The sequence below is a fragment of the Colletotrichum jinshuiense genome, chromosome 2 (genome assembly GCF_051148585.1).
Source record: "Colletotrichum jinshuiense chromosome 2, complete sequence".
NCBI lineage: Eukaryota > Fungi > Ascomycota > Sordariomycetes > Glomerellales > Glomerellaceae > Colletotrichum > Colletotrichum jinshuiense.
This window is the reverse complement of record NC_139309.1, coordinates 1,233,150-1,248,269: the sequence shown is the minus strand read 5'-3', so window position 1 is coordinate 1,248,269 and position 15,120 is coordinate 1,233,150. Positions and strand designations below refer to the sequence as shown.

Here is a 15,120-nt window from a genome sequence, read left to right as displayed (position 1 = left end):
CACAGGCAGGCGACTCAAGTTGAAAATCACCAGAATCTTGCCAATAAAACCAAAATCTGTCATTGCAACTTTACCTGTCTCACCTACAGCCATCTCAGCTTCGTCCAATATTACACCGGCCGCATCGTCAACCGAAGCATCAATCTTGGCAGCCCAAACATCCGATCGGATTTGCTGCTCCAACGGCCACATTGATATTCGCGCCAAACCCCTGGACTTCGGCCGTCTCCGTGAGCAGACTGGCGAGAGGCTATCACTCCCCCGGGTATTGTACCAACCTGGCATCAGCTTGATCCCGAGAACCTACTTGATAGTGAGCCATCACGAACAAAAAACGATCGAAGCCTTGACAGAAAGTATCTGCAACCTCGTCCGACGAGAGGGTGCTTGGGGCGACTTGGCGCTGCAGACGCACGAGAGCGGGAGGTGGATATTTAGCGCGCGCTTGGACGACGAAACATTCGTCAAAGTCGCTAATTTGTACGGTATAGGACTTATCACTCCTCAGCTGATAAGAGACGAGGGGCGTTTGCTTTCTCTAGACGAAATGGTTGCTTGATCACTCCACATACCTTGACTACGCACCGAGGTACGGCCGCTGTGTGCGCCGGCAATAACACGCATGTATCACACAAGTCAGATAAAAGAAATGCAATGTAACGGAGATGCTTCGCAAAGTAACTGAACTTTGATTTTGAAGTGGTCCAAGGTGCCCGTTTAATAGTTTGTCGTAATGCCGTTGCGTTATATCTGATTTGCTCGGCGACGTCGTCGTTCGGAACAATCTGCAAGGAGAACCCACTTGGGACCAGTAATTATCTGGAAATAATCCACAAAACTCCTGGAGGATTCGTGCTGACGAAAGGAACCACTGCCTCCCCCTATCTTACTTGCATGTACTAGATGCTCATGGTTGCCATTCCTGAATGGTACTGCCCGGCAGGTTTTTTCTTCTTGAATCGGGCCGGGCATATCCTAGATAGGTGGTGAGGTATCATCAAAGCTCAAAGCTCAAGGGTCTTCATAAGTCACTAGGTGCATTTCTCCTAGTAACTAGTGTTCTAATTCAACGCAAACGGACCGACCCTACGGGTAAACCGGAACGTACTTAAGCGCATAGCATCGTGGGGCAGGCTCATGCATTTCAATATATGACTCAGGTCATGGATTATTTAGGCGAGTACCCTGCCTAAATTATAGGCAACCAGTGCTTGGCAGCGGTAACGGGCCTTTTGTATGGTATACAAGTAATCCTTTCTGTGGGTAGCTTATGGTATTTCGTACGATTTCCATTTTAGCGAGAAATACATCGTAGCAAGACACTTTGTTCAACGGGAACCAGGAGGGTTTTGCTTTCACAGAATGAAATCCAAATAGGTAGAAGCAAATGCATTAAAATAATTCCATAAAGATATCATTAAGCTCGCGAGCTAGCCACAGGCCAAAGGGGCCATTCCGTAGTCACGTCACAATTTAGTTCTCATCCGTCTCCGCCGCGTCAATCTCCCTCTCGGCCTTGGTTCCCTTCCAGTCAACCATTTTGACAAAAATCGGAATCAGGACGGCAATAATCATGCCGGCGCCCAGGAACCCGGCCGTGACACCGAAACCAATGTGGTACGCCGGCGAATCCTTGCTCGGCCAGATGCGGCTGCCGTACACGCTGGAAAAGTTGCCAAAGGCGTTGACAAGGGCCAGGACGATGGCGCGCTTCTCAGGCGGCAGGCTGATGACGCCGCTAGTCCAGGAGAGGACCAGGGGCAGGGCGGACCAGATGCCCGCGGCGATGAAGCAGATCATGACGTAACGCACGATGGGGGTCTGCACGACGACGCATACGACGCTGCAGGCGAAGCCTAGCGCGAGCGGTGCTGCGACGTGCCAGCGGCGCTCGGCGTGTCTGTCGGAGCTCCACGCGATAATGTTGAGGCACACGGATGCGACGGCGTAGATGGGGACCGTCATGTACTGCGCCGTGACAGTGTCGTAGCCGAGGGTGAGGGTGATGGTCGGGATGAAGTACGAAATCGTGCCGGCGCCGACGTCGAGCATGAAGAGGACGATGAACATGTAAGTCCTGGGATCGGACACGGCCGCGATGAATGCATTCCAGTGCGAGAGACGCTTCTTGTTCTGTCCTCCTGAGGCGATACCGTCGGCGATGATGCGGATGCTGGCGAGCTGGCGCTGCGCGGGGGTCAGCTGCTTCGCGGTGGCCGGGTAGTCGAGGAGAATGAAGAAGGCGATGAGGGCGACGCCGACAGTGGCAACTCCCTCAACAATGAAGAGCCAGCGCCATCCCGCGATACCGTGGGCATCATGGAGGTTCGATGTAATGGCGCCGGCGAGGAGACCGCCAAAGGCACCCGAGAGGACAGCGGCAGTGTAGAAGATGGCGAATCGCTTGCCTGTAAAATGGTCAGTCATCTGCAAGCGAGTGATCCAGAAGGATACTAGGGTTTTGTTTTCGTGACATACCCAACTCAGCCCTGGTATACCAGCAACTCAGCAAGAACAGAACACCGGGGAAGAAACCAGCCTCGATACATCCAAGGATGAATCTGAAAGCCAGCAAGGCCCCGTAGGACTTGGAGATGGACATCAGGGCGCTCAAGGCGCCCCAGACGAGCATAATACCCGGGAGGAAGATGGACGGCCGGCTGCGACTCAGGATCATGTTGGACGGGACCTCGCAGATGAGGTAGCCGAAGAAGAAAATCGATAGGACCCAGGCGTATCCATCGTCGGTGAGTCCGAGATCCTTCTGCATTCCTGCGATCTTGGCGTTTCCCTATCGTTCGCCGACGTTGTCAGTGGCCCGTGCTTCACAGAGTTTGAAATTTTTACGCCGCCTCCTTATCGGCACTGGAAAGAGAAAGAATGACGGTTGAGGAGAAAAATACTCACGATGTTGGTGCGATCGACGTAGTTCAGGATGTACATGATCCAGAGAATGGGCATCTTGAATCCTCGTTAGTCTTGGTGGTCATGGCGCAGTCGTTGTGTGTAGTGTGGTACATACCAGATAGAAGTCAATCTTTCTGACGAGCTGCTTCTCCTCCTGTGTGCCAGGCACATAGTTTCTGAGCGCCTCAGCGAGCTCGGCATCCGCCTCGCTGACGACGCTGGCGTTCTTGTCTTCCTTCATCTCGAGGGAGTGCTTCCGTTCGGTCCCTAAACTCATGTTCACGATCCCGTTCGTCTGTCGTCCGTCGTCTTGACTCGTGGTGGCGAAATATTTTGAGCCGCAGCTGCTCTGCGTAGGCCGGGGTCGGGACGAAACGTGTTGCAACCTCGCTGCCAATTGGGGAGCGACGAGGTGGTATTTGAATTGGGGGAGGTCAGATCCGGAGGCTGACGGCGATGTTGGGGATGAAACCTTCTTCCAATCCAGAAACAGTGGCATTCACAAGCCGTCTGATATATAACGACAAAGACACGATTCGTGTCTAGTGTGCCGTGTCAGCGCGGAGCATTCCGGGCTTTCCTCTCTCCCCCATGGGGTAAAAACAAGCTAGGGGGCAATCCAGAGGTGAGCTATGGCGTAAAGGGGGTGAGGGGGCTTGAGGTGGATGTCTTAGGACCCGCGCTCTAGATTGCGCATGAGGGAGTGGTTCTTCGCCAGGCTGGGTTTAGACAAAGGACCATCCTCAGCGGTTCCTTCACGGTTCCTTCACTATTGGGCGGCCGCAGAGCCATGATTGGTCCGAAAACGTCAAGATCCACGCATGAAGGAGGAAACCCACAGGGCGGTGTTGTGTCCGGGGTCAAATGCCGGCAACACCAAGAGCGGTCTTTTGTCCGAGGTGTACACATCCGGAATGTTGTCCGCCAAGCACCCCCCCATGCTATGCTCAACCACGTGAGAAGGATCACGAACGTTGCATATCAGATGCAGAAAAAAGCAAGGCTGGTCCGAAATTTCATCGTTGTTCATTAGATTGCCGGACGCTATCGGCTAACATCAGCCGGGCATTTGCGAATTCAGCAAATCCAACATGTTGAGCGGGTATTGCTCCGTTCCCACTCCAAAATTGTTCATCATGTCTCCGCCAAACATCCAATGGTTCCAATCTTGACTCATCTCCCCTTCGTTCCACGCCGGAGGCAACGGTTGACCTGGATGACCGGGCTGGCCCGGCTGGCCACCAGCCATGTATTGCCTCTCCTGAGGACCGCGCTCCTTGAATTTGTCGAGCATGTTGCTCAGGCCGCGCCCAATGTAGTGAGCCACATGACGGGCACAACGATTAGTCTCCTCCAGTAGCTGCACGACTCGCTCTATGAGTGGGACGACGTCGTCGTAACGTATATCCAGCCTAGCGGGTTTCCACTGCGCGTGGACCTTCATTAAAAACATTGCGGCGTACGCAATGGTTGTCAGCAGGTACAATGGCACGCCGATGACTGCTCTGCGCATATCGGTGTCTGTTAAAATCAGCTCCAAGGCAGCAGACGCGCTTGCGATGGCTAAGTTAATGAACTCGCGGCGCTCATCAGACATGGCGTATTGGTCCGATGGGTTCGAAGGATTTAGCCCCCGAAGGCAGATGGAAAACAGTAGGAGACGGGCAAAGTGGTAGTGAAGGATGACACCCTTGGCAGGGTACTTTGCTATGTGTTTGTCCGGCACTGGTGGCGAGATTAGCCCTTGTCTCAGGATCAGTAAGGAAGGAATGTCTTACCTAACCGAGTCTCCCATTGGAGCTTCCAACGGCCAAGGTCCGAGTCGAATCGTCTCAGCGCCTCAAACTCGTCCCTGGCGACTTGCCGGGATGTGTCTGGGCCAAATGTGTGGAAAACCCTACTCAGAATGATAAAAACACCAACCTGACTATGGAGACGATGGTCTGCCTGCTTGATGCCGGGCAGCTGGAGGAAAGCCTCGTGATGGGTGATGGTGGCGTCTTCGTTGATCACGGGAGGTCTGCCATACGCAATGCTAAAGTGATGGTCGCATACATAGAGCAGGTACCACAGTCTTGCTTTCTCGACGTGTTGCGGGCCCTTATTCAGAGCCTTGGCGCAGAACTGATGAAGGTTCAGCTCGGTGGCGATGCGCACTGCAAGGCCGGACACTTTCCAGCTGATATCTGAGAGCCAGAAAGCACCAATGCACAGTCCTCTGACGTCGTCAAGGCTGTGGTATCGGTCAAACATGGTCTGGCTGGCCAGCTCCAGAAAGGTGGGATAGCATATGTCGAACGCCCGGCCTTCATCTTGCTCGTGCAAGGCCGTCACGGCGAGGATGGCGGCCGTGAGAAGGGGAGAGGATAGGCGTGTAGCTGTCAGATTGTCGTGAACTAGCGCGATGCCTCCCCACAAGTATGCGTTGAGGGTCCCACGAAATGTGGAGAAGAGCTGCTCAGCCTCTTCCACACTAAACTTGCCCTGTGCGATGAAGTCGGGCTCCTGGGACCGGCTTGACGGTAGGTGGACCCGGGCCCCCGGGTCACTTCGGATGTTCCGCAGCTTTGTCACCTCGAACAGACTCGCCATCGGGGCACTGACTATAGCCTGGTCGTCTCCGTTGTCTTGCGCCGTTTGCTCCGGCGAGTTTTCCCGGGTCATGGCCGTGACGTCCGGAGGCCGAACGGGTGAGGGGCCGGTCCCGGGACTGCTTTGCGACCCCGCCATATTCACCGGGCTCTGGGACATACCGCCACCATCGTGATGGAAAGGCGGCACAGGGACAAGCTGTGGCATGTTCAGCGCCCGCCTGACGTCCATCATGGAAGCTTGGAGCGTCTGGAGCTGCATCTCCATCTTGGTCTTCCACTCATTCTCGCTGTCCAGCAAGGTCTGAAGGCTCTTGTTGACGACACACTGCAGGCCAAGGCGCGCACACCGGGCACACTGGTTCTGGCCGGGCTCAATGCCACACTTGATCTTGCGGTTCTGGCATTCCTGGCCTACCGTCTCTCCTGTCAGCGGCTAATCCATTTTCCAAAATCGGACGGCAGGGGATGTCGTGTCTAGCACGAGAACTCGTGTCCGGCATAGAGATTACTCACAAGCGCGAATTTTTCGAGAAATCTTCGGCATGTGGCCTTGCTGGCCGGAGAGGACCCCCGAGGCCGAGGACGGGGTCTTGTCCGGCCCATCGATTCTCGCACGTTTCATGGTCTGAAGGATAGAAGTCCGGGCGAATTTCTGGGGCTGGTAAGGGAAGGTGGACGGGTGGACAAGAGAGAAGGGCGGAAAGATGGCCGAAGGGAGAGATGAGGGAAAAGATGTGCTTGACGACGTGCATCTTGATTGTATATAAGCGGGGCGGACTTCTCTCCGTGCGGGGGTGGCGAACCTCCACCAGCTCCAACTTTGTTGCGTCCACTCAATCTCCCTATCGCCAGCTGCAACCAGTGTGGCTGCATGCCAGTCTGGATCGGCCTAGGAGAAAGAGGTGGACGGACGCCTTTGACACCGGGTCCCCCGCAATCCACTCCAGGACTGCTGCTCGCCCAAAAGTTCGCACGAGACACCCGGCCGACGGCAGGATTTCCGAGCATGGGCCGATCTGGGGAATGCAGGCAAGGTATAAGATCACTGGGTCTCCGATATTCCCGGTCTAAGCCAAGCTCTGTGTTCCTCGGATGAGCGTTTGTAACCGAGTCAGGTAAACCACAGCACTCAAGATGGCTTCCAACAACACCGAAGCCACCCGTGTCGGCTTCATTGGCCTGGGTGCCATGGGCTTTGGCATGGCATGTAATTTGTCCAAGAAGCAGCATTACCAAGTTCAGGGCTATGATGTGTATCCCCCGAGCGCAGAAAAATTCGTCGCCCAGGGAGGTTTGGCTGGCGGTTCCCCCAGGGAGGTGGCCAAGACTAGCGACATCCTTGTCTGCATGGCGGTCAATGCCCAGCAAATTGACGACATTCTGTTCAATGATGAGACGGGTGCTCTTGAAAGTGAGTGGTCAGCCAAAATACAGTTCCGAAAGATTATCAACTAATTACCCCTCCCACAGCATTACCGGAGAATGCCACCGTACTTCTCTGCTCTACTGTCCCTCCAACCTACCATGAGGCTCTGTCGCCCCGGATTGCGGCGAAGGGTCGCAAGGACGTCCTTATCGTAGACAGTCCCGTGTCTGGCGGCACGAAGCGTGCAGCCGACGGGACTCTCAGCATTTTCGCTTCCGGTGCCCCGGAAGCTCTGGAGCGCGCCGACCAAGTCCTGCGCGACATGTCGGAGAAGCTTTACATCATCCCTGGTGGACCGGGTGCGGGCAGCAAGGTGAAGATGGTCAACCAGCTTCTGGTTGGAACACACATTGCTGCTGCATCCGAGGCGATGGGTCTGGCCGCCAAGGCTGGTCTCAACACCCGTGAGGTTTACAACATCATCACCAACGCCGCCGGTAACTCTTGGGCTTTCGAAAACCGCGTGCCTCACATGCTCGATGGCGATTGGACCCCGCACTCCGCTCTTAACATCTTTGTCAAGGATATGGTAAGAATGCTCCAATCTATGATGTCTGCTTTTCAGTTCGAAGCTAATAGTATAAATAGGGCATTGTCGTTTCCACGGCTAGGACATTGCAGTTCCCCGTGCCTCTGGCGTCCGTAGCTGAGCAGCTGTACATTTCTGGCGCTGCCCACGGATACGGCGCAGAAGATGATTCCGGACTCGTCCGCGTCTTCCTTCCTGGCTCCCCTAACGCTGTCAATGACCAAGCCGTTCAATTGAACAAGCAAGAAAAGCTCACTCCTAGCAGCACACCACTGGAGATCTCCAAGATTGGCATGGTGGGCTTGGGAGCAATGGGCCAGGGCATGGCAGGGTCACTTCTCCGGGCTGGGTTCGCCGTCCATGGCTATGATGTGTACGAGCCGGCCATTGACAAGTTCGTGGCCAACGGAGGCAAGGCATTTAAGGCCAGCAGCCCTGCCGAGGCCGCCAAGGGCGCAGACATCTTGGTCCTGATGGTTCAGAACGCCGCTCAAGCCGACGACGTTCTTTTCGGTGCCGGCAAGGCCGCAGAGACGTTGCCTGACGGTGCAATCGTCATTCTGAGCTCAACCGTTCCGCCCTCTTTTGTCCGCGACCTCGAGAGCAAGCTGACTAACCTCGGCAAAGGCCTTAGCCTGGTTGATGCACCGGTTAGCGGAGGCGTGGTCCGCGCTGCGAACGGAACTCTTACTGTATGTACCCCTTTCCAGGTTCCCCAGATGAAGTCATGGCTAATGTTTGGTAGATCATCTCTTCCGGTGAAGATGCTGTCCTGTCAAAGGTCAACGGCACATTGTTGGCCATGACAGGAACTTCCAGCAACCTCTGCCACGTGCAGGGAGGTGTCGGCGCCGCTTCTTCCGTCAAGCTCATCAACCAGCTGCTCGCCGGTGTTCACATCGCCGCCGCTGCCGAAGCTATGGCTTTCGCAACCCGCCTGGGGCTTGACACAAGGCGCGCGTTTGAAATCCTTGGCAGCGCGGCAGCATGGAGCTGGATGTTTGAGAACAGAGTACCCCAGATGCTGGATGCCGACTGGACGCCTCACTCGGCCCTGGCTATTTTTGTGAAGGATCTCGGCATCGTTCTTGATGAGGCCAAGCGTCTGACATATTTCGCTCCGATCTCATCGGCAGCTCACAACATGTACCTCTCGGGCGCCTCTCATGGCTGGACGAAGGAGTCTGATGCCGGTGTTGTGAGGCTGTGGGAGTTGACTGGCCTTTCAGTCTCGGGCAACGCAGGCCCCAAGGCTGAGGAATCCAAGAGCGAGACCCCCACAGTCCCGGAGCCCGCTCAGGACGAGCCCCTCCCAGCCCAAAAGACAATTGACTCCCTGCCAGCGGAATACTCGGGCGATGTCATCAGCTCAACGCGGAAGGTTGTCGACAACGGCGAAGTCCCGGTCCTCGTGGTGCTCGATGACGACCCAACAGGTACGCAGACCTGCCACAACATCGATGTCCTGACTGTCTGGGATGCCGAGACGCTGGACTACGAATTTGGTTTGAACCCGACTGGATTCTTTATCCTGACCAACTCCCGAGCCCTTCCCTCCGCCGAGGCAAGACAGCTCATCCTCGAGATTTGCCAAAACGTCAAGCAGGCGGCCGAGAAGTCTGGCAAGGCGTTTGAAATCGTTCTTCGGGGAGACTCGACACTGCGAGGCCACCTGCCCGAGGAGCCCGAAGCTGCTGAAGAGGCGCTCGGTAAGTTCGATGCGTGGGTGATCACTCCGTTCTTCTACCAAGGCGGGCGATACACCATCGACGACGTGCATTACGTCAAGGAGGGCGACGTCTTGGTCCCCGCGAGCCAAACCCCGTTCGCGCAAGATGCCACCTTCGGATACAAGAACTCGAATCTGCGGAAGTACGTTCTCGAGAAGTGCGGATCGCGCTTCGATGAGTCTTCGTTCCTCTCCGTCACGCTCGAGGACATTCGCGTCGGCGGTCCCGCTGGTGTCACCAAGAAGCTCCTCTCGGTTGCACCTGGATCCAACACCGTCGTCATTGTCAACGCCGCCGCAGAGTCCGATATGGATGTGTTCGTTGCAGGCCTCCTCGAGGCTGAGAAGGAGGGCAGACGGTATCTGTACCGCACCGGCGCCGCTTTCGTTTCTTCTCGCCTGGGAATTACCGGAATTCCGCCCTTGACGATGGCAGACCTAGGCGTGACCGCCACGCCCGGAACCCAGCAGCCCGGTGGCCTGATTGTCGCGGGCTCGTACGTCCCCAAGACAACAGCTCAGCTCAAGGTGCTCAGAGAAAGAAGAGGCGACAAGCTGACGGTCATTGAGCTTGATGTTGCCGGACTGATCGAGTCTGCCGAGGCTGCCGAGAACGTCGTCGCGGATGCGGCTGCAGAGACGGCTAAGAAGTTGGCCGCCGGCGAAGACGTCCTCGTCATGACTTCGCGGGGTTTGATCAAGGGGCACGATGCGCTCAGCTCGCTGCAGATTGGATCCAAGGTGGCGCGCGCCCTGGTGCAGCTGGTGGAGCAGATTGATGTTCGGCCGAGATATCTTATTGCCAAGGGTGGCATCACTTCATCCGACGCAGCAACCAAGGGCCTCAAGATGAGGCGGGCGCGTATCCTGGGCCAAGCTGCTCCGGGAGTTCCGCTGTGGAGATGTGACGAGGAGACGAGCAGGCATCGTGGGGTGCCGTACGTCGTCTTCCCTGGTAATGTCGGCAGTGACAGCACCCTCGCAGAGGTTGTTGAGTCGTGGTCGATTGAGAATGTTGCATAGATACAGCACTGCGTGGGAGCGGGACAAGCGTAGCATTTTATGGTTGTAGACCACACCATAGGGCGTTCGGGTATTTCGGCAGAAAGTTGTAATAATGAGACGATGATTCAATTATCAAATATATTCAGTGAAAGACTGCATTAATGAAGATACGCGCTAGTTTCAAAATACTTCGCCGGATTGTCTGATTTGTTACCTGAACTCTTGGTGGTTTTCACATGTGGTGCTATGTGTGAGACAGTGTTGACAGACGCACCAAATGGGTCTTCGGCACGTTTCCGACACAAGGTCTCACTCACATCATCAACCTAACCCTACATTGCGCAGAGTTTTGAGACCATTTCTTTCGATTTTCTGACTGGATTCCTTCTTTATGCTGGTTTTGGGAACATGTTGTAATCGGGTATTCAGGCATTGAATACAGTGTGAGTCCCTAAAACTTGACTTCAGCAGACGGATCGACCACGTGACCGAAACCGTAGCATGGCTTTCATAGGAGCATTTCAGCGTACTTTCCCGATCGAGCTTAGACTCTCTCCCTCTGGGGCCTAGGGCCTCGCTATCCCACCAGGCAGTGCCCGTACAGTAAAGGCCAAGTTCCGCTGCCAGGCTTTCCCTCCCCGACCCTCACCATCCTTGATGCAGCCACCTAAGTCGCGGCAGCATTAATGTTTGAGCATCAGCGAGGCTGCGCGGCTCTTACAGAATCATAGCTGCATCTTGCAAATCTTAGGCAACAAATCAATCATATCCCCTACTTGTTTCTCACTTTACTGCGATCATCATTTATCAACTCATGACTCACTCACTTCATTGAAATATCAACTCGTCGATAAGTTCAACAACACAAAAGTCCTCTGTCTCTGTTCATCAGGCTGGAAACATCTAATCACTGCCCAAATAGTAAGGTAGCTCAAGATAGCTGTAATCCTTAAAAAGATGGATGACAGGAGTAGCCACCAGGCTTCACCATCATCCATAGAGGCTTCCGAGCCTTCGGGGCTTATCAGCATTGCAGAAGATCTGATAAAGCGGAGCGGAAAGCTATGCGAAGAACTTGAACGCATGCGTATTGTCGTTGAGACTGAGGCCGAGAAGGTGAATAATCACTGGCACGCCTATATCCCAGGGTTCAGCAACTTCTGGCAGTCCAACACAAATCAACATAACCGCGCAAAGTCCCTGCTCGAACGATGCAACATACCAACAGAATCTGGCTCGGAGGCTGAGGGGGCACTATCCAGAGACTTTAGGCTTCTGGAGGGTGAACTATCATCGTACGAGAACCACTGGTCAGCCATCAAAAAGTGCCACTCGGTGACCTGGCTGCGGTTCGCTGTGCCCTACCAAAAGTCAGACGGCCAAACCTCAGTATTCGTCAGCGCTATCGTTGACAACGGTCATGAGTGGCTGAGGGTTCTCAGCACCGCTGAGCGGGCTTTGCTAGTGCAAATGGCCGAGGCAGACTTTCCCTGGGACGAACCCGATGTGACGGACGACGATCCCGAGCTGGCAGAGGTCATCAACGACGAAGAAAGCCAGATCGAGATTCTGAAGTGCGCGAAGCAGCTCTTGGCAGCAGCCAATGCGATACATGGAGGCTACCGGCATCGCATACGCTTAGTTCTTCCCAACGTTTACCGTGGCCGGGTGGCCGCTATAGACAGGTTCTTGGACGGGGTGCAAAGTCTCGGCAACGAGGAAATCTCACTCACTCTGGAATGCGCGGAAGAGACCCAGTCACCGCCTCCGCCTATCGAGACCGCCATCTCAAATCTCCTGAGTCTCGGCGACACTGCGCCTGAGATACCCTTGACACCAGTTCTCAACATTGATACGTCCATCTTTGTCGCTATGACGACTGATATTTCACATAATCATGGATCTGGAAGAAAATGGCGCCCTAAGATCCTTGAAGACGTGGCAGATGAGGCAGAGCATGGCCCAAGACTCTCCAAATCTCTTTACCCCATTATCCATGGGCATACGCTTGTTTGCACTCGGGAGGCAGCAGAAACATGCCTTCGGATGGTGTACGACGCATCCACGGAGTCTGAGGTTTCCAGACTGGAGATTCTCTTGGGACAAGAAACCCTCAGGGGAAGGCAAGACAACAAGACTGCCTTCCTTGAACGTGTCCTCCGGCAAGACGGCTGGCCGATAGAAGAGAATGGCCAGGAAGCGACCGAAAGACGGCGCCGAAAACTTATTTCGGAGCTGCAGAAGCTCTCTTGCCACCCGGTCCCCGAAGACCTTCAACTACCAATACGTATTGTGGAAGATTTCCGGAGAGTTCATGTCCAGGAAGAAGTTCGCAAGAGAACCTTGCCCAAAGTTGTTCTAGCGGTGGAACCAACTCTGAATGAGACGAATTGTTCGTCCTTCATATTTGGATGGAAGACGTGTCATACGACCATAACCTGCAATCGTCACGCTGTAAGACGGCTAGGTAACCTTGTCAAGAAGCTGCGTTGGTCCCGGGATGCGGAAACTGCTCCCATAATAGCACTGGACTGGGCGCGTGGGCTCGCAAAGATCCCATTCCCTGGAGAAGTATTGGTGGATGGTCCGCAGAAGTCGGGATTGTAGCAATAAAACCCGCCATTTTCCGCAATCGATTTATCACCCACTGGTTAGCACATCCTATAGCAAGATTCTCAGTGGGAGAATAATGGGGCTGAAGTGGATGTCTATCGGGAGAGTGAGGAGCATGGGGTGGAAGGAAGCGGTTGCATCTGTCGAAGAGGAGCACAATGCTTGCTTTACTAGGCCCCATTCACAAGAAACGCGGATTATTGCACCATCCACTCCCGCAAGTTCAATCACGAGTGCGAAATTTGTCAGCTTCATTTCCGCAGGATTTGTCAGCTAGTAACCGCTGACTTCGAAAACTAGGTTCATATATTTCAAGCAAAGCCTTATACTTGATTACCTGTTGTAAGACTTGAATACTAATTGTACATCAACTCAACTTGCATCTACCAACATGGCGACAATTCCGACCACCCAAGCCGAGGTTCTGGCCTGGCTCCAAAATGTTCGGTAACCTCTACAATGTTCCAAGTCCCTCTATTTAACCCTTAACGATAGTCCCACAACATTCATGACTCTCTCGACGTTTCGGCATTCGACAAGGTCTACTCCCAGAGTGCCCAAGTCAAGTTTGGAAATTCTCCTGTCGCCGAGGGGCTCGATGCGATCAAACAGGCATTTATACCTGCCTTTGACCAGCTTACTTACATGAGGCATGTCACTCGCCAGGCTGGTAAGCAATCCCACAATGACTCGAGAACTGCTCTCTGAGAACTCCTCTTGCAAATAAAAAAGATCTAAGGAAACTGTAGATAAGGCAGATAACCGCATCTGGCTAATTGCCGATATCACGTATCGAGTCAAGGGTGACCCCGAGAATCAGGACACCACCATCCAGGCGTCTGGCCTTGTCACCCTTGTGACTGACGGTGAAGACGCAGGAAAGATCGCGCGCTTCGATGTTTTCTTGGACAACTCGCCCATCAGGGAGAGAATAGAGGCTGTTGCAAAGTTACAGAAGCAAGGCTAGGCACCCCGAGGTTATTCGCTGTATAGGCTATATTGAATAAAGCTACGTACGTAACCAAGCTGATTATTTAAGGCTAGAGCACGTTATCATGGATCAGAAGTGATTTGGTCGTCTGGCTCTCGGAGTACACTCCATCGTGCAGGACATAGGCCAGGCAGCCTGCAGTCGAATTTAGGCGTCCTGCAGCTGACTTCAGGCGTCTAGGATTACAATTCTGACATGCATACCGGCCATCTTGCAGGTAAAGAAGTGGCGCAGCTCCTGTGTTGGAAGATCAAAGTCCGACTGCACACCCTCTGCTTCACTTCATTCTAGTGACGTGTTCCAATCAGAAATCTAATGTACCCTTTGCTGCGGTTTATGACGTACTTGAGCCAGCATGATAGCCCATCTTGCTTGTCTCAAGCCAGACGAGAGTAAGCATTCTGGGAGACCTTGGGCTCAAGTGTTGTGTTCTGATCGTGTCGATGAAAGCAAGGCCACTTGCATCATGTGAGGCATTGCAACTCAGGCCAATTGGCATCTGCTTCGGTGTGTAGTTCGGGAAAGTCCATCCGACATGTATGGTCAGATTGGTTATTCTGGAAGGTCTCGACGCTCAGAACTTTGTTTTCCCCCGGAACAAAATTCGCGATGGGGGAGTGTAACTAGCGGGTTAAGTTAATTGGTGGCATCATGCGCGTGGAAATGAAAAATTGCTCTTTGACGCGCGCTGTTTTTCTCGCCGAGGCCGGAAGGCTTGATGTGGAAGGTGGTTACATTGCTGAAGAATGGCTGTGGAAGGAAACAATGCTTCTCATTCGCGATCATATTGGCTGCCACACCCTCAGTACCTCCATTCCGGCTATTCCCGCTTGATGTTCACGAGACCTCCAATTTAACCGCTACGTTTCATTCTTTAGCAATTACCAAGGTAGCTGAGGCACCCCATGTGTAAAACACCCTCAAGCTCGTTTTTGTGCCCTTCTACCTCACCGAATTTATTCAACCGTGATCCAGAGCCTTATTACATCACAGAAACGTTGCTTGAATTCTTGCACTTGGTCTTGTTCCAATGTCATGGCCCGTAGAAGATCGATTGACCAACGATCTGGCTGCAATATGGGTTAATTATGGCCTGCAGAGAGGCGTTCGAGAATATCATCTCTCGGCCATCTCGATATCGTTCGGATGTTAATACTGCACGGCCACTTTCCGTAAAGTACTTGACGTATGCCAAGTCCGCTTGACCATGAACACGAGAAGCCACTAGTCTTTAAGGTTAACTGTAGATTGATATTAAACTTCTTATCCTGCCCGTGCTTTATTTCCCAAGCTCTAAAAAAAAACAGCGTGGTTTGTTCCGGCTCT

At 53.7% G+C, this 15,120-nt stretch overlaps 4 protein-coding genes across 4 annotated transcripts; 2 read left to right on the top strand and 2 right to left on the bottom strand.

The window, feature by feature from the left end:
- Positions 1-1,473: 1,473 nt before the first annotated feature.
- Positions 1,474-3,184, bottom strand: EsH8_II_000331 (major facilitator superfamily domain-containing protein; the record flags this gene model as incomplete). Its single annotated transcript, XM_083263629.1, has 4 exons — positions 1,474-2,408; positions 2,479-2,791; positions 2,908-2,961; positions 3,023-3,184. 4 exons carry the CDS (start codon positions 3,182-3,184, stop codon positions 1,474-1,476), a joined length of 1,464 nt encoding a protein of 487 aa, XP_083120951.1.
- Positions 3,185-3,964: 780 nt separating this feature from the next.
- Positions 3,965-6,123, bottom strand: EsH8_II_000330 (Zn(II)2Cys6 transcription factor; the record flags this gene model as incomplete). Its single annotated transcript, XM_083263628.1, has 3 exons — positions 3,965-4,632; positions 4,686-5,912; positions 6,015-6,123. The coding sequence occupies 3 exons, from the start codon at positions 6,121-6,123 to the stop codon at positions 3,965-3,967; spliced, it is 2,004 nt and encodes a 667-aa protein (XP_083120950.1).
- A 512-nt stretch (positions 6,124-6,635) lies between these two features.
- Positions 6,636-10,208, top strand: EsH8_II_000329 (uncharacterized protein; the record flags this gene model as incomplete). Its single annotated transcript, XM_083263627.1, has 4 exons — positions 6,636-6,912; positions 6,972-7,456; positions 7,516-8,148; positions 8,202-10,208. The coding sequence occupies 4 exons, from the start codon at positions 6,636-6,638 to the stop codon at positions 10,206-10,208; spliced, it is 3,402 nt and encodes a 1,133-aa protein (XP_083120949.1).
- Positions 10,209-11,147: 939 nt separating this feature from the next.
- EsH8_II_000328 (uncharacterized protein) lies at positions 11,148-13,770 on the top strand (the record flags this gene model as incomplete). The annotated part of the gene is made up of 3 exons (XM_083263626.1): positions 11,148-12,518; positions 13,299-13,473; positions 13,553-13,770. The coding sequence occupies 3 exons, from the start codon at positions 11,148-11,150 to the stop codon at positions 13,768-13,770; spliced, it is 1,764 nt and encodes a 587-aa protein (XP_083120948.1).
- Between the last annotated feature and the right edge of the window lie 1,350 nt (positions 13,771-15,120).